The sequence below is a fragment of the Tachysurus fulvidraco genome, chromosome 6, assembly GCF_022655615.1.
Source record: "Tachysurus fulvidraco isolate hzauxx_2018 chromosome 6, HZAU_PFXX_2.0, whole genome shotgun sequence".
Classification (NCBI taxonomy): domain Eukaryota; kingdom Metazoa; phylum Chordata; class Actinopteri; order Siluriformes; family Bagridae; genus Tachysurus; species Tachysurus fulvidraco.
The window spans coordinates 20,876,544-20,904,074 of NC_062523.1; the positions used below are offsets into that span (position 1 = coordinate 20,876,544).

Here is a 27,531-nt window from a genome sequence, read left to right on the forward strand (position 1 = left end):
AAGGCCCAGAAGAGGTTGTACTTCCTTGGCCAGCTGAGGAAGTTCAACCTGCCACAGGATCTGCTGAAACAGTTCTACACTGCCATAATTGAATCCATCCTCTGCACGTCAGTGACTGTTTGGTTCAGCTCAGCTACCAAATCTGACCTCAGAAGACTACAGAGGGTAGTCCGGACTGCTGACCGAACCGTTGGCACAACACTCCCTATTCTCACATATCTGTACTTCTCCAGAGTGAGCAAAAGGGCTAAGACAATCCCTCTGGACCCCTCACATCCAGCACACTCACTCTTTGAACTGTTGCCATCTGGTCGGCGCTACAGAGCCCTGAGCACCAGAACGACCAGACATAGGAACAGTTTCTTCCCTCAGGAAAAGTTAAGTATGTTATATGTTATATGTGTTCTAATGAACACTTAACATATGCGGAACACACAAAACTATTCTTACACATTATTTACTTAAAACACATACTTACTTATTTATCAGAATCAGAATCAGCTTTATTGCCAGGCAATTTGTTTTAGTGACATAATCTCCACAGTGTAACAGAATGACATATGTAGTATAGATGAAATTGTATGTACACATTTACAGGTGTGAACACATAATAATTGCACTATGTATACCTCAATTGCACATTTCATACTTGCACTCTGTACATACATGCATACATATTGTCTGAATGTTTATGTTTACTTCAACTGCACATTTCACAATTGCACATGTGTACATACAAATTGTATATATTGTATACTATTTGCATATGTATATTTCATGCTTATTTAAACTGCACATTTCACACCTGTAAATGTGTACATACAATTTCATCTATACTACATGTCATACACTGTGGAGATTATGTCACTAAAACAAATTCCTCGCATGTGAAAACATGCCTGGCAATAAAGCTTATTCTGATTCTGATTCTATTTCAATTTGCACATTTTCCCACTGTACATACAAACTGTCTATATTATATATGTGTTTGTGTCTTGTCAACGTCATTCTGTTACACTGTGGAGCGTCTGTACTGAAACAAATTCCTCGTATGTGAAAACATACCTGGCAATAAAGCTCTTTCTGTCATGATTTGTTCATGCATGTTTTCATTTATGAGAGTGGCAATCTGGACATGTGTGATATAATGTAACTGAAGAGTTTTGGGGCTGTAAAATTTATATATCATATTTGTCCTGTGGTCCAACAGTGGAAATTAACAATTAACTCTTAATTTTATTGATTGTTACAAGTCCTTGACCTGCCAGTATCCCAGGCTGCAAATATGTCATGAAGTGCAGATTGCTCTTGTAAAACTACACCACTACATGAACTTGACACACATTTAGGACTCACGGCACATTTATGCAGTATGAAAGTGCTTTGAGAAAATTTCCATCTAAATTAAGAAAAGACATAATAAAATAAACCACCGTGAACGGTTATGTGGACAAAACATGGCAACAGAAAGAGGCAAGAACGGTAAAATGTGTTATAGATGAAGTTACATATTATGCATATGGTCTCAGTGGGCTCTAGAAGACCAGTGACCAGCTTTGAACTATGAGCATTGTCTGGTTTTGGGCTTTACTGACTAGGGGTATATCATAACTAGTTCCCACTTTTTCCCCCTGAGTTAATGTCTGTACCATGATTCATTCCTCCCATCACATAAGGTCACCTACTTTTTTGCCATTGTGTTAACTTCAAAGCCATACTCAAACCAGCCCATAGTACAAAATCATCTATATCACAAACATCACTGAGATCACACTTTTGTCTTCATTCATATGTTTGATATAAACATTACACAAAGCTCTTAATCTGTTTCATTCTTTTTTGTATCACATTGCTGCTCCCACCTGATTGACAGCCTGGATAACTGTATGAACATGCAGGTATTACTAATAGAGTCAGTAGTTGGCGTATATTCATAACATTAAATGTATTTATAAAATTTCAACAAAAGATGTAGACAATATTTGGCAGAAATTTGCAAAGAAATGCTCAATCAAGCATCAATGTGAGTTTTAAAAACTGATTTAGTTTTCCATCAGGAAACTGTAATGTATCTCAGTCATAGTGCATTGTTGCCATCTGCTGTTGGCTAGAAGAGCAGATTTTACACTTCCAGCTTATTCAACAAGCTGTTTACAAAACTTACCTGCAAAGAAATGCTAGTTTTAGAAATGCTAGTTTTACTGTAACTGTATTAGTGTAATTGCCATCATGACCTGGTTAAGACACAAGGCTTTCCATGTATTTTTCAAGTAGTCAGACTGCACAAGAATGGCAATATACTGTAAGTTTACCACTGTTCAAAAGAAAAATAAATAAATAAAAGTGGATGTTTTACAGAGGGGCACGGTGGCTTAGTACGCTTGCCTCACACTTCCAGGGTTGGGGTTCAATTCCCACCTCCCCCTTGTGTGTGGAGTTTGCATGTTCTCCCCGTGCCTCGGGGGTTTCCTCCGGTTTCCTCCCCCGGTCCAAAGACATGCATGGTAGGTTGATTGGCATCTCTGGAAATTGTCCGTAGTGTGTGTGTGTGTGTGTGTGTGTGTGTGTAAATGAGAGAGAGTGTGTGTGCCCGGCGATGGGTTGGCACTCCGTCCAGGGGGTATCCTGCCTTGATGCCCAATGACGCCTTAGATAGGCACAGGCTCCCCGTGACCTGAGGTAGTTTGGATAAGCGGTAGAAAATATGAATGAATGAATGAATGTTTTACAGGAAAAAAATGGCAGACCCATGTTGATCTCTCAACAAAAGGTGAGCTGTTTACCAGACACAGGTGAGGGAAAAATCCAGTAAACTCCCAAATGTCTGGGAGGAAAATGTGGTGAAACGTTATAATGCCAAAAACAAGCGCATATCGCCTGATTAGGAAAATGGATGTGTATGATTTTTGTAGATGCATGGGTGTCATGTCGGATTATTGACTGATAGTCAATAAACTCTGCTTTTACTTCGCATCATGCAGTCTGAATTATCCCGTCGTTTCTTTATTTTCATCACGCTAGATTGGGCTTGTTGGGTCAATGTGGTGATTGGAGACAAATGGATTGTTTTAGGTAATCTGTTTTCATATGTCACAGTTTGTCTTTATGTCATGAAATAGTTCATAATAAGTGTTATTTAGTACAGAAGCATACACTGGCCAATTACAAACAAAAAACACTTAAGATTATTTCGTTGTAAACACCGTTACATTCTAGAAAATAAAACGACAACAGGGTGCTGCTGTGGATCAGGATCTAAAGTTCTTATTCATCTGTATTTTTATAATCACACCCCCAGTGCCACCCATATGAGGATGAGGTTCTCCTTTGAGTCTGGTTCCTCTCAAGGTTTCTTCCTTTACCGTCTAAGGGAGTTTTTCCTTGCCAGTGCTGCCTGAGTTACCTCAGACTTGCTCATTGGGGATATATACATACACATTGTGAACTAAATCTATCTAATATTCTTGATAATAATCTTGAATTTTGCATTCAATTGTAAAAACTGCTATACAAATAAAATTGAATTGAATCCTTTCAGTATTTCATATATCAAGAACACGGAGCACAGCTTCAGCTACATTAGTGAGTGACCAGGCCAAATTAATTACTCTTAGATAGATTAAATGTTTTATACTTTTAATTTGTATATCCACGATTACACCAAAGGGAACATTTGACTTGAGACATATTTCTAAAGCACTCTGCTCTTTTCATGGACCAGATATACGTCTTACTATATAAAAGCCTAGTTTATTACACATTCCATATATTCACATCTGAAACTAGAAATGAAATAGTTTTTCTACTTATAACTACTTACGATTACCACAGGTCGTCTTTGGTAGCACAAGCAAGCACACACAAACAATCTACATAATAAAAAAATCCAAATAATAAAAACATATGCAACACTTTTGTTCTAGATTATTAACATCAGTAATAAACATTGTGTTCATATAGAGTTGAGATTAAGTAAAAGTATTAAAAATAATGCAACATCAAATATATATTCAAGCTTTAGAAAACCATTATAAAAACATCATATAAGGCTAAAGTTGGATAGAAGTTTCACATTTGCTGTGGGGATATTTACTTGTTTTATTATTAATCCGTGTTTCATTTGAGCACATTCTTTACGTTAAGTCGCATCTTGACTGACTGAATGCTTAAATAAAAAAGCCATTAAATAATAGATGGAACAAAGTGGAAATCGGTCATCTTCATAGTTTTTGGTGAATAATCCAGCTTCACAGAGAGAAACTGTATCACAGACAGGCCAGCTGGTGAGATTTGAAAGAAATCATACCTAAATCAGTTTCATGTTTTTTTAAAGCACTGCATGTCATCATTTTAATGCTGTGATATGTCCTTGTGTCTTTTCAGAGTCATCCATCAGAGTTCCACAGTTCTGACATGTCCACGGTGAGAGCCTGACACAACGCTGCGCACACACTCTGAACTCTCAAGCACACTACCACAGCAGGACCAGTGTGGCTTCCCTGGGTGTCCTTTATGACCATGACCACAGCCCTGGAACCCCCCTGTAGAACACACACATAGACACGCAGACACACACACACGCACAAGACACGCACGCAGACGTAGACGTGCACGCAGACGTACACACACGCAGATGCGCACGTAGGCAGACACACACAAAGACGTGCACGCAGACAAACACGCACGCAGGCAGACAGACATTAACAGATGCAGATAGACATTCAGACACACGATCACACAGGGAAACTTAATAGAAGAAGCTTAAAACACGTAGCTGTTCATATAAATGTTATTCTCATGAAAAAAAAAAGAGAAAATAATAAACCAGACTGTGAGAGAATATGCAATACCAGTCAAAATTTCCATCCCTTTAGCTTGGGATAATTCAATCACTGTGTTAAAGGCCATTTTTAAGAATTATCACAATGTCTAGACAGCTAGCTAGTTGCTTATACTACTTGCTACTGTCCACTGGCTAACTTGCTGCTAATGCAACAAGAACAAGACCAAAAGCCACTCAGGCCTGTTTATGTACAAGTGCAGATAAAGCAGCTTTTAATGAGCCTTACACACTCAGAAAAAGCAAACAAAGGACATGCTTTCAAGAAGGCATGTCCCTGGATTTTTCCACAATTTGCATTGCAAACGTTTCGAGGCGGAAAAGAATGTGTGTTTGTTTTAGTTTATATTAACAATGTCTAAATCCATGTTTATGTAAACTTAAGTCTTACTATTGCTACTTAACTTACCTTTAATAAATCACTAAATCTGTCCATTTATATGTATGAATCATTTCATTTTTTGGCATCATGTTTCATCCATTTAACCCTTGCTCACATATCGACTTATCAAACCTTTTCAATCAGTACAAACAAATGAATTCTTTTATAGCCACAAGTCTGTTAAAAGATTATTCAGTGCACTGTTTAGTTTCTGTCTGTAGAGTTTTGTGACTGTTTAGTTGCTGCTGAGCAGGGTTTCAGACCACTGTTGGGCAAATAAAATCCCCCCTCTCCTCAGTAATAAACACTGAAAAGAAAAAAAAAATCATCCCCCTGAGAGTGTATTTTCATATGACCCATTAATCACTACATCAAAGATAAATTCAGTGCTAAATACAGGCAAAATTATTCTTTTTTAATAATAAAATGGTACTAAAATAGTAATCCACTAGTCAGCTATGCTAACTGAGTTACTGTGATAAACTGGGCTACGTCCTGGGCTACATCATGGGCTACGTCATGGGCTACGTCCTGGGTCACGTCATGGGCCACGTCATGGGCTACGTCATGGGCTACGTCATGGGTCACGTCATGGGCTACGTCATGGGCTACATCATGGGCTACATCATGGCACTTCTGAAAGCCAGCCCTGGTTGTGCAGGACTTTAAGAATACTGTACCTGGCATGGTCCCAGGACAGCCACACCGTGCCTCTTTAGTGCCTCCACTAGAGCAGAAGGAGCAACAGTGGAAGATGCCGTGGTGGCGCTGAAATTTTCTCTTTACCGTCAGCCCAAAAGGCGAGCCCTGCAGAGCACAGAACACAATGTACATCATTCCTGCAGTAACTGTTTTAGACCACACATTAAAATTCTACAAAATCAAGCTTGTTACCTTAACATGCTGTGCTTTAACACACACCCACACGGAGTAGGATCCGTGTTCCATGGGTGTGTAGGAAACAGCATACGACCCATCGTTATTATCAGTCACTGTGGTCTGTACTTTGCTGTAATCACAAGATCGAGAATGTCAAGCACAGACGCATGATGACACGCTGACAGACTTCAAAGAGGCTTGAAAAGACGTTCTCACCAATTAGTTTATATTGAGCAATAAACCAAACTGTATCATCGAGCCATCGTAAATTCAAAGGAGAGTTCTAGTTCTAGGCATCTTCCCCTGAGACTCGTTCTGCTCTTTTGGAAGGCAAATGGCTACCATAAAAGGTTGCTTCAGTAGTCTGGAATGTGGAATTACTTCAACTGCATCCCAAATGACACTACACACTACGCACTCTACTGGCTAGTGTGTGAATTGTTGAAGGGCAATATTGCCTCAAATGCAGCACGTCACATGCTGTCAAATACATGCAACACAATGCAGCTAGCATTGTAAAAAAAAACAGTGAAAGTTTCTAAATGTTGAACTAACTTGAGTTCATTTAAAACACATTTCTAAGATGTCTTGTCCACCAGTGTTGTCGGCCATGTTGAAAATTTTTCCTCAGGAAGTGTTGGCGGCTGGTCGCCCCGCCTCCCTTCCACTACGTAACAAATCTGTGAGCGTGTGAGTGTGTGAAGTGTTTAATATTCCAGACTTCTCTGTTTTGGTTGAATAAATGCGCCATCCAGGTACTTGAGATGCACTTTTTCTTGGTTGGAGTTTTCAGTGTGGCACAGAATAGTGCATAAGTGTTTGAAAGATAAAAGTTATTCATGAAGCCTCTTAAAGGTCAAAAAGTGTTAGGAGTAGGTAGGAGAACTTTTAAGAGGCTTAAGCAGAGGAGAAAAATGGCCAAAAGGTGAAGAGGGAGAAAAAAAATCTATTGCATATTATATTTAATGACGATAGAAAGTTAATAAAATGCTACAGATAGGATATATTTAGAAACACGCTAACGTCTGAAATGTCATAGTAGAGGAAATTATATAATTTGATGCTATTACATTTCTGTGCTGAGTCTGAGATGTTTACATTTGTAACATACAGATGTTAGCACATCTCTAATATGATCGGTCAGGAACGTAATCCCTACACGATACAGCCTCAAATATCTTAACATAGAGACAAAGTTAAGGTTTATAACACACCATATCAGTGTTGCAATGTAACGGAGTACAAATACTTCGTTACTGTACTTAAGTAAAAATTTCACGCATCTGTACTTTACTTCGCTATTTAAATTTGTCAACTTTCACTTTTACTCCACTACATTTCCTATACTACATTGCAATAAGGAAAGTTTGGCGAATCACTGCTCCTAGATTGCATTACACAGCTCCGACACGCCCTACGGAGAAGCAGAGGTACGCGCAGTGTGCACACGCAGTCAGAGCTGGAGGCATTTATCTATAATGTTAATCGACGGAAAGCCTGTAGAGAATGCACACGTACATGAACTGATTTGATTCAAGACTAGCATCATTAAATAAAATTTTGGTGTCCACTTTTGCCATTTAATAATATCATAACTTTTGGCTTACTATGTAGTCACATAATATATAATATAAAACTCTTCTTGTTTTAAATTCTCACTGAGGGCTAAAAACCCCTAAAGATGAACCGCCCCTGCTCTTATGTCTACCGAAAATCACTGAAGTACATTAAATATCAGAAAATGACTTTTGATACTTAAGTACAGAAAATATCACATACTTTTACTTGAGTAGACTTTTACTTGAGTAATATTCTAAAAGGTAACTTTCACTTCTACCAAAGTCTTTCAAGTATTCTCAAGTATTGCTTCCTAATACTTTATACAACACTGCACCATATGTTAAAAGCGCTCCTATTTTTTATTAGATGTTTAGCCCCGCCTTCACTCGAAGATACAAGTTGTTGTATTTTCTGTGCTTAGAGTCGCTGAGATCGGTACTGAATCACTCGTAAGATAGAAATTTTTAAGCTAAATTAGGAGCTCTCTATGATCATTCTTAGAATACAAGCCCTGAATCTCTGTGTGAAATTCTACTAAACAGAATATTCAGATGTGTGTCTACATGTGGAAACAGCGAACGGGCAAACTTTAAAAACTCACCACTCTTTCTTTTCTGTGTGGATTATGCTGACTAACACGGAGTCTCCCCCTTTGCCCATCAGCTCCTCTGCAGAGTCCCTGCAGACGAGTGTGAACTCACACTTCTGGCCCTCAACACACTGTTGGACACCTGCGGATGATAGAGCTCTGAGCTGATTAGACAAAAAGACACCCGAGTTTTAGAAAAACAAACTAGAAGTAATAGATTAATTAATGTGGAACCCGAGCAAAATTCCTTCTCATTCACACTCGTATTATAGCTCATTTGTATATGAGCTTCACGATCAATACCACATCTCTCCGCAACTATTCACACATTTCTGTCTTCTTCAGAAAGCCGACATAATTAACGTATAATAATGATTGTTTTTTTTGCTTATTGTGTAGATTACTCAAGAACTACAAGACATATGCGGGATATCTGAGCATGTTAATTAAGAAATGGGATTATTTCTGAGAAGTTTATTCAAGACGGATTACTGAGCATGCTTTTCTTATTGCTAAGGCTTGTTTTCTCAAATGCGGTTAAAAAAAAAAAGAGTATGGCTTTAAAACTAACAATTAAATCTATTAGAAGCATACTGTTGTTAATGCCGTATCTAGGAGCTTTTCAGTGTCTCGGGTTCAGGGTTCCCAGTAAATAACGTGGCTGGTGATTGAACCGATATCAGACATGCAGAGGCACGGCAGGGAGACGAAAACCACGACTGACACCACCAGCTGAAAGGTTGTCATGGGAACAAGGAATGTCACCTCTACATTCAGTGAACTCTACATTCCATTCATTCTCCTAGTCTTTGCTCTCTGTGTGTGTGTGTGTGTGTGTGTGTGTGTGTGTTTGTGTGTGTGACCAGCCATCGGATATTACCTAGTAATTCAGTGAAGTGCTCTTATTCCCAAGGAAGCATTTCTTGGACAAAATTAACTAATACTGCAGGAAAGTCTACACCTCATTGTAGGACGATGTGGTGTCAATGTAAAGCTGAGCTTGAGGAAATACAATGTCATTGCTAGCGTAAAGCAGTTTGACTGCATTTTTCATCAGAATGAAGACTAAACAGCGATTTTGCAGTGTTTAGTTTGTGTCCTCTGCATGCGCACTCTGTTCTATTTGTTTCTATCTGTGCATTGTGAACTGAGCTACAGATAGGAACAGTATGCTTCATTACAGATAGGAACAGTACGCATTATTTCTGTGGTCAGAAATAATGCCACTGGCAATTGAAACACACTTTGTAATGCAATACACTGAGGTGCCTCTTTGATCTCTACATCCTTTAATCTGAATACCAAGGACTTCTGTAAATTATACGCTATGTGACTTAGCGGTTAAACTCCATTCTTCTCTCAGTTAAAGAAGCATAGACTAACAGAATCTAGACCTTTGCTGGCCATTAGTCCTAACCCTGGCTAAATGATGAACCTAACATCATTTCATTTTCCCTTTAAGTGTTTTGTCACTTTGCTTTGTGCAAATGCTCACTAGTGAAAAGACACTAATCTGAAGAGCTAAGCATGCCTCAATCCTCACCTTCTCCTTGAATGGTGCATTTGCTGGGATCTACAGTCTTGGACTGCAGAACTCCGACCATGGGAAATCCCTCCACCTGCCCTGCAAGCTCCTGTGGTAAAAAACAAATACTGCTGCCAATGTCATGGCTAACACTGGTCATGTTTGGGTCGTGCCCAGAGTCCAACAGGCTTATTAACCGCCTTGTAGTTACTCCCTTCACACTGAGGATCTCTGCCTCTGAGCCACATGTGAGCAAACGCTCAGCAAAGTCCACACTGCCACGGATATCACACAGGGCCTGCTTCAGCTGCGCCCTTTGCAGTTGAAGCTGGTTGCGCCTCTGTACTCGCATATCCTCCAGGGAGTGTAGAAGAGAACGGCAATGAGCTTCCACAGCACTTGTGTAGGCTTGTGCAAAGGCATGAATCTCCTTCGCCATCGCCTCTGCCCGAGACTGCAAAGCTTCCTGAGAAACCTCCACGCACCTCAGTGCCTCCTCCAGACGAACGAGACGAGGCCGCAGGCTTCTGGAAACCAGCTCCCGGATACGGTCGCCATGCTGATGTATGACCTCATGCATGGGACTGCAGTGATGGTCCCTGTGAAACGTGGCAGCACATTCCATGCACACGGTGAGATCACAGGTCTCACAGAAGAGACGCAATTCCTGACCTGAGTGCAGGGAACACAGCACGGGTCTGGAGAGACGGCCCTGGCGTTTCAGCTCTTCCAAGCTGTGGATGGCATGACTGGAGGTCCTCTTTTGTCTCCTGTAAATAAGAACATTTATAACAAATGTAACATTCAGGTTAAACTGATAATTACTACAACTCTTTGAAATATGAGAGATATTAATGAGACAAGTAAGACTATGGCAGTAAGACTAGGAGACTAAATGCTCCTGGTTACTGTAGGCTTTGCTCCAGGCTTATTTTTATGCTGTTTTGGGTTAAGGAAAAAAAAAAAAAAAAGAAGCTGTGTGTGCAATGTAAAGACACAATCGCATATCGCAATGTTTCCTGCAACATATTAATATTCATGTTAATAAATATACATGTGTGTATTTGATGGAAATATGAATCAATGAAAGAATTCGATGGAAGAAAAATAGATCTTTACAGAACGACGATAGTTTTTGTGCAGGTTTTCCCCAAGTCTGCTTGGGTTTCCTCTAGTTTCCCACCTACATTTCCATTTCTGGCATTTAGCAGACACCTTTATCCAGAGTGACTTACATTTTATTTTCATTATATACATCTGAGCAATTGCGGGTTAAGGGCCTTGCTCAGGGGCAGTGGTATCTTAGCGGATGTGGGACTTGAACTCATGACCTTCCGATCAGTAGTCCAACACCTGAACCACTAGGCTAGAGCCAAGGCAAAAGAGACTGCCTGGAGAGGGAAAAGAAAAGGGAAAAAGTCCGGAGGACTTGTAATGGAGGAGTGGGGAAAGAGGAAAGAAATGTTTTCTTCACTTTTTTAATTTTTTACACATTCTTTTACACATTACACATTCCAGTACAGCTATATACTAAATTACTCCTGGTTATGAATGCATAACAGACTTTTTATATATACATGTTTTTGCCACGCGACACAACAATATTCTGTCATCCTGTATATTTACAAACTGCTGTGTATCTGCAATTTACGCACTTCCCTGTGTTGTATAGCAGGTATTAATGTGACACCTGAATGTCAGTGTGTATGATGTGACACATTGACGTGTTAGTATGGCAGGTATTTATGTGACACACTGACCTGTGTTAGTATGGCAGGTATTAATGTGACACACTGACAGGTATTAATGTGACACACTGGCAGTGTTGTATGACAGGTATTAATGTGACACACTGACAGTGTTGTATGACAGGTATTAATGTGACACACTGACAGTGTTGTATGACAGGTATTAATGTGACACACTGACCTGTGTTGTATGACAGGTATTAATGTGACACACTGACCTGTGTTGTATGACAGGTATTAATGTGACACACTGACAGTGTTGTATGACAGGTATTAATGTGACACACTGACAGTGTTGTATGACAGGTATTAATGTGACACACTGACCTGTGCGCCTGGCTGCAGAAGTCACACAGGTTGATGCTGCAGACGTCACAGCGCTGCTCGGCCTCGGCGTCTGCACACAGGTCGCACACGGCGCTTTTACGCAGCAGCAGCGTCTCCATGAACACGTCGTCCAACGCCAGATGATCTGTAGTGAGTCCGTCCACCCCGGAGCGCGGCAGCTCCACCTCACTGTCGCACTCGGGACACAGCACGGTGAGAGCGCGCACGCGCTCCCGGTCCGGACTCGGGGAAAACGTCTCGAGCTGCCGGATACAGTCGGAACAAAACGTGTGCAGGCACGTGAGCAGTTTGGGCTCTCGGTACATGCGTTTACAGACGCTACAAAACGCTCTGGAATTGCTAACATTCCCGTTTTTGTCTTTCGTGTCTCCATGAGCAGATTTTCCCCCACAAGTCGACATAGTAACGGTACTTTAAAGTGTTTCAAACTTTACCAATGGTCCTAACACACAAAACAAACACTTTTAAATTAAACTATGCTTTTTGTTAACTTATCACATCAGAGAAGTCTGTCCTACAAACTGCTCACATGGATTTATTTCTAGCAAAGTTTTAACTTGTTCATAGGTTGCCAAATATTTTCCCAAACCTCCCCACATATGTACAATTACCTTATGCTTTTAAAGATACTGTCATTACATAAAAATCTTCCCAAGATGAATAAATCAGTGAGGTAATGAATAAATCGGTTTATCTACTGAGATCTGCAGAAAAATAATATGATTCATCCAACGCGTTCTAATACACATCCTCCAATGTCCTTATAACGCGTGAAAAGAGCGGATCAGGCAACATGGCTCCACGCTAAATGATATTTGAGAGTTTTGCTGTCCGACCAATCGACGAGAGCTTAAGTATTTGTGGGCGGGGTTTCATTCCCACACGCCCTGACCGATGCTCTAACCAATGAGCCTCAATGTCGCCGTCTACTGTCGGCCAGAAAGACTGCAGAATAGGATTCATTATAAGAATAAAAATAAATATACAATTTTATTGTATTTACATAGTACTTTTTAATGCCATAAAATTGTATTATAATTACAACTGTATAATAATACTTGTTTCTTATTTTCAATAAGATTAAATGTTATTTACATAAGAAGTTGCATTTTACAGTTGCTCTCATTTATACTTTGATATTTAACAACACAGTGTGAATCATGTCTCTGTTCTATGTCACATCCTCAAGTCCAATGCATATCATATGCACCAGATGTATCTTCAGCTATAATGTATATGGTCAAAATAGCCATAAAAGCCTCTTGACTTCACCATACCAACATACGGATAAATATGAAGGCTGTGCCAATTACATGTGATGTGATGATGCTTGGTGACGAATTAAATATGAAGTCAGTCTCTGTCGAAACTCCATTACCTGAAGAGTAAAAACAGAAGGTCAGGATGAAAGATGTTGTGCATGTTTCACTCACTTCACTCACTTTTTATTTAACACATATACCATAAGTGAGTAAAGGCATGAAGTAGAGGTCACGTGTAGGTGTGAAGTGTCAGTGTCTGAGTAAATGTTTTCATTCTGGGAGAGTTTGTTCGTCTATTTAATGTACCTTGTCTGTATAAATATGCATATTAGTATTTGTAGTTATAGCTTTAAACACACACACACACACACACACACACACACACACACACACACACACACACACACACACACACACACACACACACACACACACACACAAACAAAAAAACATCAATACCTCTAACTGTTGCCTGAGAGACAGCTGTGACAAGAGCATTCTGGATGATACAGGTGTAGGTCATGTCAGTAACCTGTACTTGAACGTTGCTTATTACTTGCACAATTCCCATTGATATGTTGTTAAACTGGGTACTACTGTTTATCTGCTTTCCATTCAGGTCAAACCAAGTCACGTCAGGTTTGGGCAGCCATCTTGGAGCATAAGCTTCCAGGATGCCCTTTGAGCTGGTTATATTGGGAGCTGAAAATGCTGCAAACAACACACTGAGCACAGTGACTAACAGCAGTAGTTGTGTCTAACTCTTTATTTTTTCCTCTAGAAATGCTACTTTTTTATCTAATTAATTAAAGACACACTATTTAGAAGTTTCTTACCTCCCACTCTGAGATGGATGCTGACTGTACCCGTGACTCCAGAAGCAGTCACACTGCAGTGATACACTCCCTCATCCTCCATTCTTACCGTCCTCAAAAGAAGAGAAGCGTTGCCTTTTGTGATGGTATCTTGGAAAAGATTTGCTCTGTTTTTGAACAGTGGATTCTGATCTGTTAAATGGTCTGCTTTGTTCTGGTATTGATAAACTACTCCAGTGAGACCGTCTTTTTTCCAAGTGATTGAAACATCAGAAGAAACTTGGGTAGTTTTGGTTTGGAATTTGCAGTCCAGGATCACATCCTGCCCCAGATTGCCCACAGGAAAAGGTGTGTTAGTCACCACGGAGCCAGAGGATACTTGGAACCACAAAGAAACGTACAGAAAATAAATTTAAAATGAATTCAGGATATAGAAACATATCTGAAAGAAAATAGACTTGTCACATAGGAAATAAAACAAATTTAGACTTACCTGAAAATGCAATGGCCAAAAGGAGAATTATAAGTCCAGCCATTACAAATATGAGCACAATCATACTGCAACAGACAGAACAGTATATATAGAAACCTGTATGTATTTTTTTATAGATAAATATATCTCTATATGTAAACTTTACATTTGTACTGTAATAAACTCTATAACAGTCATTTGACACTATAGTTTTCCAAATTTACAAATAGCCAAAGGATAAATGCTAAAGAAAATAGTCTGAAAGATACCTCCAAAATATGATTTGTCCAATGGAAGCCATACTGAGGTCATCAGATATTGAATGTATAGCACAGCAGTCATAAATCGATCACAATTTTCAAATTGTGACAGCAGCATGAGGACGCACTTTACACTAGCAAGGGTCCACTTGGGTCTGACAGTTTTATATTTAATCCGAGCCTGAAGAGTAGCACCCTCTGTCAATATTGGCACCTAGGCATGGGCGTGGGCTTGCATACATGATAAGGTTAAGTTGAAATAGCTGAAGCCTGAGGTAAGCTTTGTATGTTTTACATACACACCATTCATACGGCTTAACCCATGGTGGTTAAAGGAGCACTACTAAACGTTTAAAAAAAGATAATGAAGATCATCATTATACAGAAGAAACAAAGAAGAGAAAGAGACTTCCATTAATTCAATCACATATACATTATAATGTATAAGGTAGAATAAAAAACCCAGTATTATAGATGTGAGATACATTTCAAATGGTTAGATGAGTGATATGTGTATGATATCTGTCATAATTAAAATCTGTCAAAATTTTAAAAAATGGTTAATACTTTTAACACGACATGAAAAAAATATACCATAATAGATCAATTACAATGGCTGCCAAGGATGTGACCACCTGGATTTAACTAAGCAAATAGGAACAAGCCTTCCATTAGATAATTACTGCAGTGATTAATACGTCTCAGATGGCAACAAGTTTTTAAATGCTAACTGATGCAGTGAGTAGCTTTTAATTTTTTTATACAACTATGACGAAAAAAAAATATTTTGGTTATGGAACGTATGTTGTTCTATTTGAGACAGGTCAAATTACTGGCCAGCATCAAGCAGAGAAAACAAGAGATTGCTGTAACTACTAAAATTGGGTTAAGAACTGTCCTAAAATTGGGTTAAGAACTTTGTGAACAAAGTCATACAAACAACAGTAGAACTCACGACTATGTTTATTGGTGAACGTAAGAGCTTTTCCACATTCCCAATGCAAAGAGAACTCAAGGGGTTAGAACTTAACACCTGTGTAGCACTTATCAGTGAGGCTTATCAGAAAAAAAAAATGGAAAAAGGCCATGTGGTCTGAAGAGTCCATATTTATCCAGTTCCAGGGTGATGAGCACATCAGATTAAGAAGAAAAGCGGATGCACCAATCATGCCGAGTGCCTACTGTACAAGCCTGTGGAGGCAGTGTTATGATTTAGGGTTAGTTCAGTTGGTCCAGCGCCTGAATATACTGTATGTCCAGGATTTTCCATCAATTTTATTTTTTCATTCCTGATGGCACAAGCATATTTCACTCAGGTGCTTGAAGGTTTGTAGCAAGATGTTAGAAATCATCTACCAGTCTGTGGTAGCAGGTGCACCCGCATCCTGATGAGGTGAAATCAGAGCTAGAGATGCATTAAAATAAATAAATAAATAATTAATAAATCCCAGCAAACTGAGAAGAATGTTGGCTCGAGCTTGAGCTATTCTCTGGATGGTTTTGAGGTGGTGGTGAGAAAGAGGACACACAATAATCTCACAACAATTCTTGACAATAAACAGCTTCCCTGTTGTGACCTACTGGTTAAACAGCTCATTCAGCTCTGCTGTAGAAATGAGCAATACAGGAAGTTGTTTGTGGTAACAGCGATCTCAATGTACAACAGCTCATCCCCTTACTGGGACAGCCTTTTGCATGGAGAAAGTCTTTGGATAAATTCATTATTCACATTCACTACCCATCATTCATCTATTCGTGTTCACAAGCACGACCTCTTTACTTCTGTTCATATTTCTTTTTTCATGCTGTTTACAATATTTGCTCTGTTCACAATGTTTGCACTGGCACTTTAATTTCACTCAAGCAGTTTACACCCCACTGCATCACCACATTGTGCACATGTGGTTGTGTGTGTGTGTGTGTGTGTGTGTGTGTGTGTGTGTGTGTGTGTGTGTGTGTGTGTGTGTGTGTGTGTGTGTGTGTGTGTGTGTGTGTGTGTGTGTGTGTGTGTGTGTGTGTGATTCATAATGTTAAATTATTTTTAGTATATTTCTAACTCTCTGCTGTAATATGTACTTTTCCCTCTGGTGTGAATGAAGTGATCTGTCTGTCTGTCTCTATGTCTGTCTGTCTGTCTATCTATCTATCTATCTATCTATCTATCTATCTATCTATCTATCTATCTATCTATCTATCTATCTATCTATCTATCTATCTATCTATCTATCTATCTATTATTTTACAAGATTCAGAGGTAAGGGCATATTAATTAATACATCTTATTTATTAGTAATTTGACTGACTGGGTAGCTTTTGTATATATAAAAAGGCAGATTAGAATTTGTCTTAAGACATTAGACTTCTTGTGCAGTACAGATTTAAAAAAGCACCTCAGACACAAAACAACTGATGGCTAGGTCACAAAAAGCTCACTATTACATTATGTCCATAGTGAGATGTAGTCAATAAGACAGGGCCTGCAGGACTCAGCAGCAACATATAAATAATTTTGATTTGTAGACACCTTTATTTAAGAGCTAACACTTATAGTATCTTTACATTACTGGAACTTAGTAATTATTACAGGAAAAGCGCTTCCTTTTTTTTTTTGCTTGATTTGTAAATGAACACTGTGTCAGACTATTTGGGTTTAGTAAGTTTAAACATGTCATCACACCTAGCCAAAGGCCAAACTACAGCAGCTTTAAGGTTACCTGATAGATCCTATGGATAACAACTGGCCTTTCAGTGCAAGTCTTTCAACATGCAGGTCAAAAGCAACAGATAACAAGCATTTTTATAACATGTTGGTCACTCTCAAAGGCTTTGAGTACAACTACATCCACATAAATTACAACTTTCTTAAAAAAAACACTCATAATTTCTACAAAATTCGATTGCTGTTTTGCACAATACTTTACAATACCTCATGTAACTGCTGCTATAATACTGTGTTTATCCCAGTATTTCTGCACAAGCAATATTGTTTGAATATACAGTATTTACCCTGGTAGGCGCTGTTTATTGTCTTTTGTGTAATGTCTTGTATTTTTTGTTTGCACTGTCTTTTGTCCTGCACTGCCTTTCTGTCTTTTGTCCTGCACTGTCTTTCTGTCTTGTCCTGCACTGTCTTTCTGTCTTTTGTCCTGCACTGTCTTTCTGCCTTTCTGTCTTGTCCTGCACTGTCTTTCTGCCTTTCTGTCTTGTCCTGCACTGTCTTTCTGTATTGTCCTGCACTGTCTTTTGTCCGGCAATGTCTTTCTGTCTTGTCCTGCACTGTTTTTCTGTCTTTTGTCCTGCATTGTCTTTCTGCCTTTTGTCGTGCACTGTCTTTCTGTCTTTTCCTGCACTGTCTTTCTATCTTTCTGCCTTGTCCTACACTGTCTTTCTGCATTGTCCTGCACTGTCTTTCTGTATTGGCCTGTACTGTCTATCTGTTTTGTCCTGCACTTTCTGTCTTTTGTCCTGCACTGTCTTGTCTGTCTTGTTTGTCTCGTCTCACACTATTTGCACCAGGTTGCACAGATGCACTTTATGTATCTAGGACTAAACTTTGAACTTATACTGTAGCTCCCCCCCCCCCACACACACACACACACAAAAAGATAATGGGGAAGTTGTGTTTGGTCAGGATCACTGACCGCAGTTTAATCAAAGTATTTCTTTTACTTCCATTTATTAATTTGTGTGTGTGAGTGAGAGAGAGAGAGATAGAGAGATAGATAGAGAGAGAGAGACAGAGAGAGAGAGAGAGAGAGAGAGAGAGAGAGAGAGAGAGAGAGAGAGAGAGAGAGATTATGACTGGTGGTGTTTATTGTAAGTGTTTGTTTGCTCCCATTTAAAACAGTTCAGCACAAGCCCAGCCATTTTTAGGGTCATGATTGAGAACAATGTCCCGTCCAGAGACAAGCTGTTTCGTGTTGAGATTTTGTTCAAACCGACCATCAAAAATACCCTCGCTAATAAATATGTTTGTTTTTCATTGGTTGTTGCGTTAAATCTTACCCAGATAGTGCTATTTTCTGATTGGCTATTGTGTAGCCTCTTTTTTTTTGATTGGCTGATAAGTGTCAGGCTCGACTAAGAACTAAGACGCGCTTGATTAATGCCATAGAGACAGCGGTGCGGACAGATACGTTTTGGGCGCTGCGGCTTATTAAATTCAATTCAATTCAAGTTTATTTGTATAGCGCTTTTTACAATGGGCTTCGTCTCAAAGCAGCTTTACATAACATAAACATAGAACAGAAGTTAAACATAAGGAGAAAAAATAATTAATATAGTAAAAAATTAAGATATAGTTCACAGTGTGTATGTATGTATGTATGTATGTATGTATGTATGTATGTATGTATGTATGTATGTATGTATTTATCCCCAATGAGCAAGTCTGAGGGGACTCAGGCAGCAGTGGCAAGGAAAAACTCCCTTAAATTGGTAAGGAAGAAACCTTGAGAGGAACCGGACTCAAAGGGGAACCCATCCTCATATGCGTGGAGCTGGGGGTGAGATTACAAATATACAGTCAAACAAGTGTTGAATTGGTGTAAAGATCACATGGAGTTCAGATCTCCTCTTGGTATCATAGAGTCCAACTGGAGCTGGTAGATCTGTAGATGTCTCAGGATTTTCATAGAGTCAGCCTCATCTCAGTGGAGGTCCAAAATCTTCATTGCATGGAAGACGATCGGAGCTGGTACGATGTCTGGATGCAACATTATTAAACATATGATAAATAGTCAAAAAGTTTTTCTGCTTGAGAAATACGATGTGTGGCGGGAGAGCTTGAGAAAAGACCCAAATGCGTGACTGTCACTCTCAATTCGTGACACTTGACAGCCCTGTATGTGACTAATATCGGCTTTGTCCCAAATGTCGCACATATAGCGGTAGACAATACACAGTACACACAAACAGGGACTAGGGCATTGAATGGGATTGAACCTTCGAGGGTGGGGCGGCGGAAATAAAGCGCACCATCTCGCGTTTTAAGCCCCGCCTTTTCCGCTCCTCGTGTTGCCAGATCCTTGATTTTACAACTAGTATAGAATAGGTTAAAGTTGTCAAGCATTTTGGCATTGTGTTGATTATATTCGTGTAACAAAATATTCTGACGTTTAAACAAAGCAATTTATCTATAGACTAGATCATCTAAAATTATATAAAACGTCTGTATATTTTCATCAGATAATCATAGTGTGTTGCCATTGAAAGACTTAAATGTAACTCTGTTTTTAAATTAACCGCCTCCATGATAGTAAATTATATGATGTTGCTCTATATTATTAGGCAAACCATTAGCACATTTGACAAGTGCATTAATAATGTTGGACTTTAAAAGCAGTTGTGTTTTGGTGAGTTTGTGACACATACTTGGCAACCCTTTTACTAAAAGTCTTACTGTTGAAGATTTGTGTTAACATTGTCCGGCTTTTATAAAGCACATGCATCTGTTGTGCTGAATACAGATCAGGACATAATAGAGGTGTCATTTTGATGCATGTGACTTTTTTTTGTGTTATGAGACATGGCACGTTATTCTCCCTTCCCTACAAACCTAGACCCAGTGAGAAAGTTACCAGTGAAGACAGCAGTCACTGTAATGGTTACAGTTGTGTTTTTTAAGTGTTTATTCTCGTGTCCGTGTGCGAGACCGGAGGAAACGACTCTGCACTGCTGGCTGTACCTGCTGCTTCCTGTAGGCATGATGTTCTTCATCCTCAGTCTGGTGGACTCACAGCTGCTCAAACTGTGCCAGTGTTACGTGTGCAGATGTTGTGCGCGAGCCGAGAGCAGATGTTGCGTGTCAGGCTGCTGTGACAGTGTGGAGTGTTGTTGCTGTGCTGGTGGTTACTGTTACAGGCCGACACACTGCGGAGAAGAAGTGAGATACTACTGCGCTCTTATAGGGGCTTACATGCTGAGGGTCTTCTGCGCCTCGGCGCTGTGGGTTGTGGTCGCACTGATTGACGCTGACTGGTACGTCTGCATCCGCACAGTGACGGTCAACGGAACCGGACCACAACAGATCGCCTGTAAGGATGTTCCAACACCAGAGGAAGCAGAAACTCTGCGGAAATACAGTAGTGAATCACGGGTAGGTCTCAGACACCCATTTAACTCTTAGACCAATTCTACAGATCCAACAATACGCATTTATTTAATAAAAACAAGTAAAATATATGCTGTTATATTATGATGTCTGTGTATTACACCAATAGAGCTTTATTATTCCTGCAGAACTTTTTAAATTACTAATTATTAAACTCATTCTAGAGGCTAATAACTATATATATATATATATATATATATATATATATATATATATATATATATATATATATATATATAAACATATACAATATATATACAAATTTAAATATTAGACAAAGATAACACAAGTAAACACAACATGCTGTTTTTAAATGAAGGTTATTATTAAGGGAAAACAAAATCCAAACCTACATGGCCCTGTGTTCACCCCTAAACCTAATAACCGGTTGGTCCACCCTTAGCAGCAAGAACTGCAATCGAGTCTGTTACAACACTGTGGAGGAATTTTGGTCCACTTATCTTTGCAGAATTGTTGTAATTCGGCCACATTGGAGGGTTTTTGAGCATTTACACATTAAAGTATGACAAACATGCAAAAAATAAAAAATCAGGAAGGGGGCCAACACTTTTTCACACCACTGTGTATATATAATAATGATTCCACCTCCATCCTTATCACAATATTGATCTCGGAGGTTTGTATACAAGTCTGTAAAGTAAATTCTTCTCTAGATAATATTACATTTTTATTGAGTTCTCTGAGTAATTTGTAAGATTATTTTTAGTAATATTTTTAAGAGCATGTTAACATGATAAAAAAAAGTCCAAATGAAGTTCACAATTAATTGTCAGCTTGTTTTATTATACAAATCTAGTCATAGTCCTGTAGTCCTTATAGAATATAATGTTTAATTAACTTCATGCAGCTCTACCATAAATTAAATGTTATACAGTGAAAAAGACATTAGTGCATTAGTTTAAGCGCAGCTTTCTTAATATACTGCTACAGCAAGACAATAGGATCGAAATTTGGACTTTGGCCATTTCATCACTTTTTTCCCTTTAGCCATTCAGATGTTGATTTATTGATGTGTTTGGGATCATTGTCCTGTTGCATGACCCAATTTCAGCCCAGCTTATGCTGCTGTATAGATGGAGTCACATATGGGTTATTTCTCAATGACTGTGAGTTTCCCAGGTCCTGTGACTGCAAAATGAGCCCAAGTCATCACTCCTCCACACCATGCTTAACCATTTTTATGAGTCATCTGAGCCTAGTGCTGTGCATGATGACTGAACATCATGTATTTTTTGCTTCATATTCTCCCTTCCTCCCTTCTGTCAAAGCTTTACTTCAGACTTTAGCTAATTGTGCTGAGATGTGCTTACAGAGGCTTACAGAGGCCATGATGAGTCTCTTGGCTTTTCTCTAATATCTAATATCTCTATTATCTTTTTATAAGCTCTGACTTCGGACTGAATTCAGAATACACACTCATCGGAAGATTGTCAGCTGTCTTGAAGGTTCTCCATTTGTAAACAATTCATCTCACAGTAGAATTCAGAATTTCTAATGATTCGGAAATGATGAGCAATAAAAATAGCTGAGGACATGGCTGATGTATATCATTTCTTTTTTGAAACAATGTAGACATATACCTCAGTGCCCCAGAACACCAAACTGCCAAAAGGTGATTTTATAGAAGTAGTCAGACTTCAGGGTCAAGCATTTCATTAGTAGCATCTGATAGGAAGGTTGCACTTATTTTTTTCCTAATTAGTTGTTGGCTTACTTCTTTGGGAAAATAAAAGACTCTACCCGGAAATGTAGTTTTTTCCTGGTCACCTGAGGTTTTTCCTCTTTATTTATAATAGTATCATAGCCCTGATAAATAAACCATAGATTTCAAGGGGGATGCACTTTTATTTTCAACGGTGAAATAGAACGGTTTCCAGAACAATAATACATTTTAAACATTCCTCTGCATGTGTTCCTTTAGATTATTGCTTTGATCATCCTCCTGGGTCTTTCCTTCCTGCTGGTTGTAAGTACCTCTATCATGAGCAGGTGGAAGCCGTACTACAAGTCAGTGTTTGAGGCATACGTGGAGCAGGAGATGGCAGCCACGCTGGATGAGAAGCTGCATGAGCAGGCCATGGAAAGAGCCAAGCTTCTCAGTGAGACTGTGTTACACTGCGTTCACAGTCAGCGTGAGAACAGCAGACAGGCAGAGGGACACATTCAGTACCAACCACTAACAGAGACAGAGGAGAACATGTGGAGGAGAATATCACACCCTGCTTTCCATCTACTTGGAGTGAGGATCAATCCGTGACATACTCATTCATCCAGGGCATTGCGAGTGTTTGTCAGATGATCTGTCAGTAGTAAAAAAGCCAACGATAGCACTCCACTGAAAGGAACTTGTTACTGAAGCATGGCGTATTTATTGCTCAAAGCATGCTTCCACTCCACTCTACTCTACTCCAGGTATGCTTTTATTTTTAAAAACTTTTAGTTTTAAGAAAGTTTGCTTGTCCTATTCTTATTTAATCTGAAATATTTAAAACATGCAGTATTAATACTTTTTGTTTCATTGTTAAGAAACGTTCTCTAACACTAAATACTGACAGTTGAGCTGATAAACAGTTCTAGATGCTGCCTAGATTGAAAGCAGTGTAATGGATGAGCTATGAAAAGTGTCATGACGTTTGCTTTCTGTTTTAACATGTGAGATGTTTTGAGCTGATTGTCTGCAGATGACTAGATGCTGTGTCAAATGATCCAGTTAAAGGTATACAAAGAGTTATCATAATATCTGTATTATTCATTTTTACTATGTTGCATTTTTTGAGTCTGTTTTAAGTGTCTTGATGAACAGGATGTATGTTTTATAACAGTTTAAAAGAGTCGCAGTAGCTTGTCACTCGTACCTGGTTACAAGAACTGTGCATTTTTCTGTATATCGTCTCATTGCTCTGATTTCATAAATGCAAACACTAAGAAAACTGTAAATACATCAAAACGATTCCTGAATATGGAAATTAATAACAGTTTATGTTTATGGTTAAAAAGAAAATTAGCTGAAAAATAGTGTTTATTATTGCACTTTATAATATATTGGTAACTGAAGATTGCTTTCTTCAGCTACATCATTTAGGTGTCTTTTTAACAGCGCTGGTTTTACTGGCAACTCCAGGCCAAACCTCTGTGCACATTATCACTGACCCACAGGACATTTCTGTGCTGTGTCCTTTCACCAAGAATGATATTTCGATATCTTTCTTACTTCATGTCATCTAAAACATGCACTCTACACTCCGATATACATGAACATAACGAATCAAGTGCAGCAGCTGTTCATTTCCACTACACACTTTATTCATTTCCGTGCCTATTAATGCAGAAAGAAAATAAAGACTCGATGGAAGATCCTACATTAACAAGCAGATAAGCTTCAATCGTTACTTAGACAGCAATGTTTTAGAAAACTTTATGTATAGATCTAAATAACAGTTATGTTTACTTATGTTTTCATGAACAAAACGAATAAAATATTGATTAGTATTAAAACCCAACAAACTGCTGGTGTCTCTTTTCTTGCTGATGTGTAATCGTTTCTCATTCACATGCAAAGCGTTCTTATGGAACTATACATTTTTGGTGCATCTGGACTTTTTGTGTAGTTTTCCAGGTTTCTTTCATCCATATCCTACTCAATTTAACATGTGAAGCATCACATACTGTCATATTGGTATTTTATATACGTCTTCACAAAAAAACAGGGTTACGTTTAATCATATTTATTAATTTCACTTGCGGATAATCAAATGACATCACGTGAGGTGTGTGATTTAATATCATATGTTTATTTCAGCTTCCGTGCAGTTTCAAGGCATGTTGAAATACTTTTAAATGTCATCAGATCTTCAGGCTTTTCTGACATGATGTTAAACATGAATGTGTTCAATCCTTTTATAAGGTATAAAAAAGGTTCACATACAGGAAGAGTTAAAGGTAGGTTTAACATCCTGAAAATCAGCATCATTTTATTGCTAGACATGCAAATGCACATTGTCTCTTGTCTGAAGTGACTTTCTGAGCCTTGAACACATCCTTTTTAGCCCGAGTGGTTAAGGTGTTGGACTACTGATCGGAAGGTTGTGTGTTCAAATCCCAGGTCCACCAAAGTGCCACAGCTGAGCAAGGCCCTTGTAGCAGAGCCACATAAGGTGACAATGGCTTAATGCCGAAATGTTGTATAGAGTAAGCATTACCTGATTGTGTACACCGGTAATATATTCTGTTGCATTTGTGTTGCCCCGTTTACCGCTTTTATGAGACCGCGCCGATGACGTCACGCGACATCGCTTCACTTCCGGGTTCCCCCCCCCTATAAGGAAGCGGGCCGACGGCGTTCGGGGGGGCGAGGTTAATGGCGATTGGTGCACCAGCTGATACTGTAAGGAGGGTTCGCGGTTTCGGTGTGGATTATTCGGGGGGTTGTTTAGTGCGGAGAGACTCATTGTTACACCCTTAACCCTTGATTGCTCAGTTTTATAAATTGAAAAACAAAATGTAGTAAGGGTTAAGGCTAAATGCCATACATGTAAAATAGCATATACGAGAACACTGGATGAATACTAGCTCTCTACACATAATTTTTTCACTTTAAAATAAAGGTGCTTTCAATACCCCACCTTTATTTTAGGGTTTGTTTTTAAAGCTCTAAACAGAACTTTTGTTCAACTTGCCTACTTGTCCCCCTAACCTATAAAAGTTTCTCTCACACTCAAAATACAGAAAACCAACCTTTAATAGGGAATAAACTAATTTTGTTATCAAAACTGTGATTTAACCTTCCTATTTTCCTCGGGTCTATCTGACCCTGCTGGAAGCTTTAATGAAAGTTTAATGTGTCATAACTTTGCAAGTTAAATTAATTTTGTCTATTTTCGTTGAACTATGTGTTCGGACCAATATATACTTTGCGTTTTGGATCCTCCCTGGTCAGTTGGACCCGGCCATATTTAGTGGGGCAATAGGTCACACTTTTGCCCTTTTCAGTGCAATGAACATACATACAGACACAAAAATGTCTTCCTCAAACACATAAAATGTCCACTAACACACGCACCCAAAACACACACACACACACACACACACACACACACACACACACACACACACACACACACACACACACACACACACACACACACACACAATTTTTTGGTTCAAAATAATCCAAAATCCAAAATAATATTTAATAATTTCTGCTTATTTTACTCAAAAACATGGCATAATTTCATACGATTTATCGTTCATAAATTAAGTATAATAAAAAAACTTAAGGAGTGTAGGGGGGCACGGTGGCTTAGTGGTTAGCACGTTTGCCTCACACCTCCAGGGTTGGGGGTGCGATTCCTGCCTCCGCCTTGTGTGTGTGGAGTTTGCGTGTTCACCCCGTGCCTCGGGGGTTTACTCCAGGTACTCCGGTTTCCTCCCCCGGTCCAAAGACATGCATGGTAGGTTGATTGGCATCTCTGGAAAAATTGTTCGTAGTGTGTGAATGAGAGTGTGTGTGCCCTGCGATGGGTTGGCACCCCGTCCAGGGTGTATCTTGCCTTGATGCCTGAGATATGCACATGGTCCCCATGACCCGAGAAGTTCGGATAAGCGTTAGAAAATGAATGAATGAATAAGGAGTGTAAAAGGAGTTTTATTCACATGAAATTATGCGTGGGTGTGTGTGTGTAGCCTGTTGGTTGATCAAATGACATCAGGTGGGCAAAATAGATATTACACACAGAATTGTTATCATTGTAGAATTTTTGATTTATAAGCATTTAAGTCAATTTGGCCTGGAAAAAAAAAGTTTATTTATTTGCTGATATTAAAAATTATCTCCTTCCCTTGAAATATACCAGCCTGTAATTGTGCATCAACTTTTGTGCCTCTATAGTGAAAATAATTCTAAATTTCGTTTTGTTTTGTTTTTTTACTAAAAAATGAGGCATTTTTGTATATAAATAAGGTTTATTATACCAAATAATACAACATATTTTGCAAAATATATGTTAATATGTTGGAAAAAAGTTAGAAATGAAAATTAAGAGCTTGACCTTGTCTGTTTTGACTGCTTATAAAAAATGAAGTATATATGATTTTTTATAAGCAGTCAAAACAGACAAGGTCAAGCTCTTAATTTTCATAGGAGGAAAATAGGAGGGTTAAACAAAACAGAAAGTATTGGACACCCAGACATTTGTACATCCTCCCTTTGCCAGCAGTATTGAGATTTGTGTGATGCCTGAGAAGATTAAAGAACACAGACGAAGGAATCAGTACACTATCTCTGCAGATCCTCAGCCCTCTGTTCTGAACTCTTGTCTATAACACACTCCACATGCTTTGTCATGGGGTTGTAACAGGAGACTGAGATGATTGTATGAAAAGCTTGGGTCTTGTGACATTGAGATATTTCTGATTGGATATGGATGCACGTTTTGAATCACTGTCCTGCTGACATTTTCAGCCACGATGCAGTTTTCTTGAAAGAGATTTCCGAAGACCTTTGTAGAAAAAACAGCACTGTAACATCACACATCCTCTACCAACAAGGGTTCTTTTCTCTATGACCAAAAATAAAGCTCTTTCTTCTGACCATAAACCCTGGTTTCAGTTAAATTCCCAGGAGTTCAGCTACTAAATTTAGAGACAGACACTATAAAAAAAGCAGACACTCTGGAGTTGAATTACGTAATTCGCAAGAAACGAAAGTATGTAGACAACC

General features: G+C 38.9%; 3 protein-coding genes across 7 annotated transcripts; 1 reads left to right on the plus strand and 2 right to left on the minus strand.

Annotated features, from left to right (window-relative positions):
• Window positions 1-3,619: 3,619 nt before the first annotated feature.
• On the minus strand, window positions 3,620-12,691 carry trim45 (tripartite motif containing 45). 2 transcript variants are annotated; one of them, XM_027164835.2, is made up of 7 exons: window positions 12,483-12,691; window positions 11,851-12,113; window positions 9,794-10,545; window positions 8,263-8,392; window positions 6,117-6,231; window positions 5,903-6,029; window positions 3,620-4,541 (listed from the first exon to the last, which is right to left on the minus strand). In XM_027164835.2, exons 2-7 carry the CDS (start codon window positions 11,967-11,969, stop codon window positions 4,393-4,395), a joined length of 1,392 nt encoding a protein of 463 aa, XP_027020636.1. In that variant the 5' UTR covers window positions 11,970-12,113; window positions 12,483-12,691; the 3' UTR covers window positions 3,620-4,392. The 2 variants fall into 2 exon arrangements, with proteins under 2 accessions (XP_027020636.1, XP_027020635.2); XM_027164834.2 differs by lacking the exon at window positions 12,483-12,691 and having other exon boundaries at window positions 11,851-12,475.
• Window positions 12,692-12,853: 162 nt separating this feature from the next.
• On the minus strand, window positions 12,854-14,861 carry vtcn1 (V-set domain containing T cell activation inhibitor 1). Of its 2 annotated transcripts, XM_027164836.2 has the most exons (5): window positions 14,690-14,861; window positions 14,442-14,506; window positions 13,970-14,326; window positions 13,593-13,844; window positions 12,856-13,249 (listed from the first exon to the last, which is right to left on the minus strand). In XM_027164836.2, the coding sequence occupies exons 1-5, from the start codon at window positions 14,719-14,721 to the stop codon at window positions 13,140-13,142; spliced, it is 816 nt and encodes a 271-aa protein (XP_027020637.2). In that variant the 5' UTR covers window positions 14,722-14,861; the 3' UTR covers window positions 12,856-13,139. The 2 variants fall into 2 exon arrangements, with proteins under 2 accessions (XP_027020638.2, XP_027020637.2); XM_027164837.2 differs by lacking the exon at window positions 14,442-14,506 and having other exon boundaries at window positions 12,854-13,249; window positions 14,690-14,841.
• A 4,713-nt stretch (window positions 14,862-19,574) lies between these two features.
• On the plus strand, window positions 19,575-23,529 carry LOC113654159. Of its 3 annotated transcripts, none has more exons than XM_047814426.1 (3): window positions 19,575-20,034; window positions 20,242-20,777; window positions 22,735-23,529. In XM_047814426.1, the coding sequence occupies exons 2-3, from the start codon at window positions 20,283-20,285 to the stop codon at window positions 23,068-23,070; spliced, it is 831 nt and encodes a 276-aa protein (XP_047670382.1). In that variant the 5' UTR covers window positions 19,575-20,034; window positions 20,242-20,282; the 3' UTR covers window positions 23,071-23,529. The 3 variants fall into 3 exon arrangements, 2 of the variants coding, with proteins under 2 accessions (XP_047670382.1, XP_027019929.1); XR_007140714.1 differs by lacking the exon at window positions 19,575-20,034 and having other exon boundaries at window positions 20,049-20,777; window positions 22,735-23,225; window positions 23,471-23,529; XM_027164128.2 differs by lacking the exon at window positions 19,575-20,034 and having other exon boundaries at window positions 20,049-20,777.
• The last annotated feature ends 4,002 nt before the right edge of the window (window positions 23,530-27,531 follow it).

Excerpts from the sequence above, each read along its gene's own strand:
- trim45 (XM_027164834.2), bottom strand. The coding sequence starts at position 12,272 with ATGTCGACTTGTGGGGGAAAATCTGCTCATGGAGACACGAAAGACAAA. Across the intron at positions 10,546-11,850 it reads TTCTGCAGCCAGGCGCACAG|GAGACAAAAGAGGACCTCCA; the intron begins GTCAGTGTGTCA and ends TCTTATTTACAG. Across the intron at positions 6,232-8,262 it reads CACACAGAAAAGAAAGAGTG|CAAAGTACAGACCACAGTGA; the intron begins GTGAGTTTTTAA and ends TTGTGATTACAG.
- vtcn1 (XM_027164837.2), bottom strand. The coding sequence starts at position 14,798 with ATGCTGCTGTCACAATTTGAAAATTGTGATCGATTTATGACTGCTGTG. Across the intron at positions 14,327-14,689 it reads GGACAAATCATATTTTGGAG|TATCCTCTGGCTCCGTGGTG; the intron begins GTATCTTTCAGA and ends TGTGGTTCCAAG. Across the intron at positions 13,250-13,592 it reads CTCTCAGGCAACAGTTAGAG|GTAATGGAGTTTCGACAGAG; the intron begins GTATTGATGTTT and ends TTTACTCTTCAG.
- LOC113654159 (XM_027164128.2), top strand. The coding sequence starts at position 20,208 with ATGGCACGTTATTCTCCCTTCCCTACAAACCTAGACCCAGTGAGAAAG. Across the intron at positions 20,778-22,734 it reads AATACAGTAGTGAATCACGG|ATTATTGCTTTGATCATCCT; the intron begins GTAGGTCTCAGA and ends GTGTTCCTTTAG.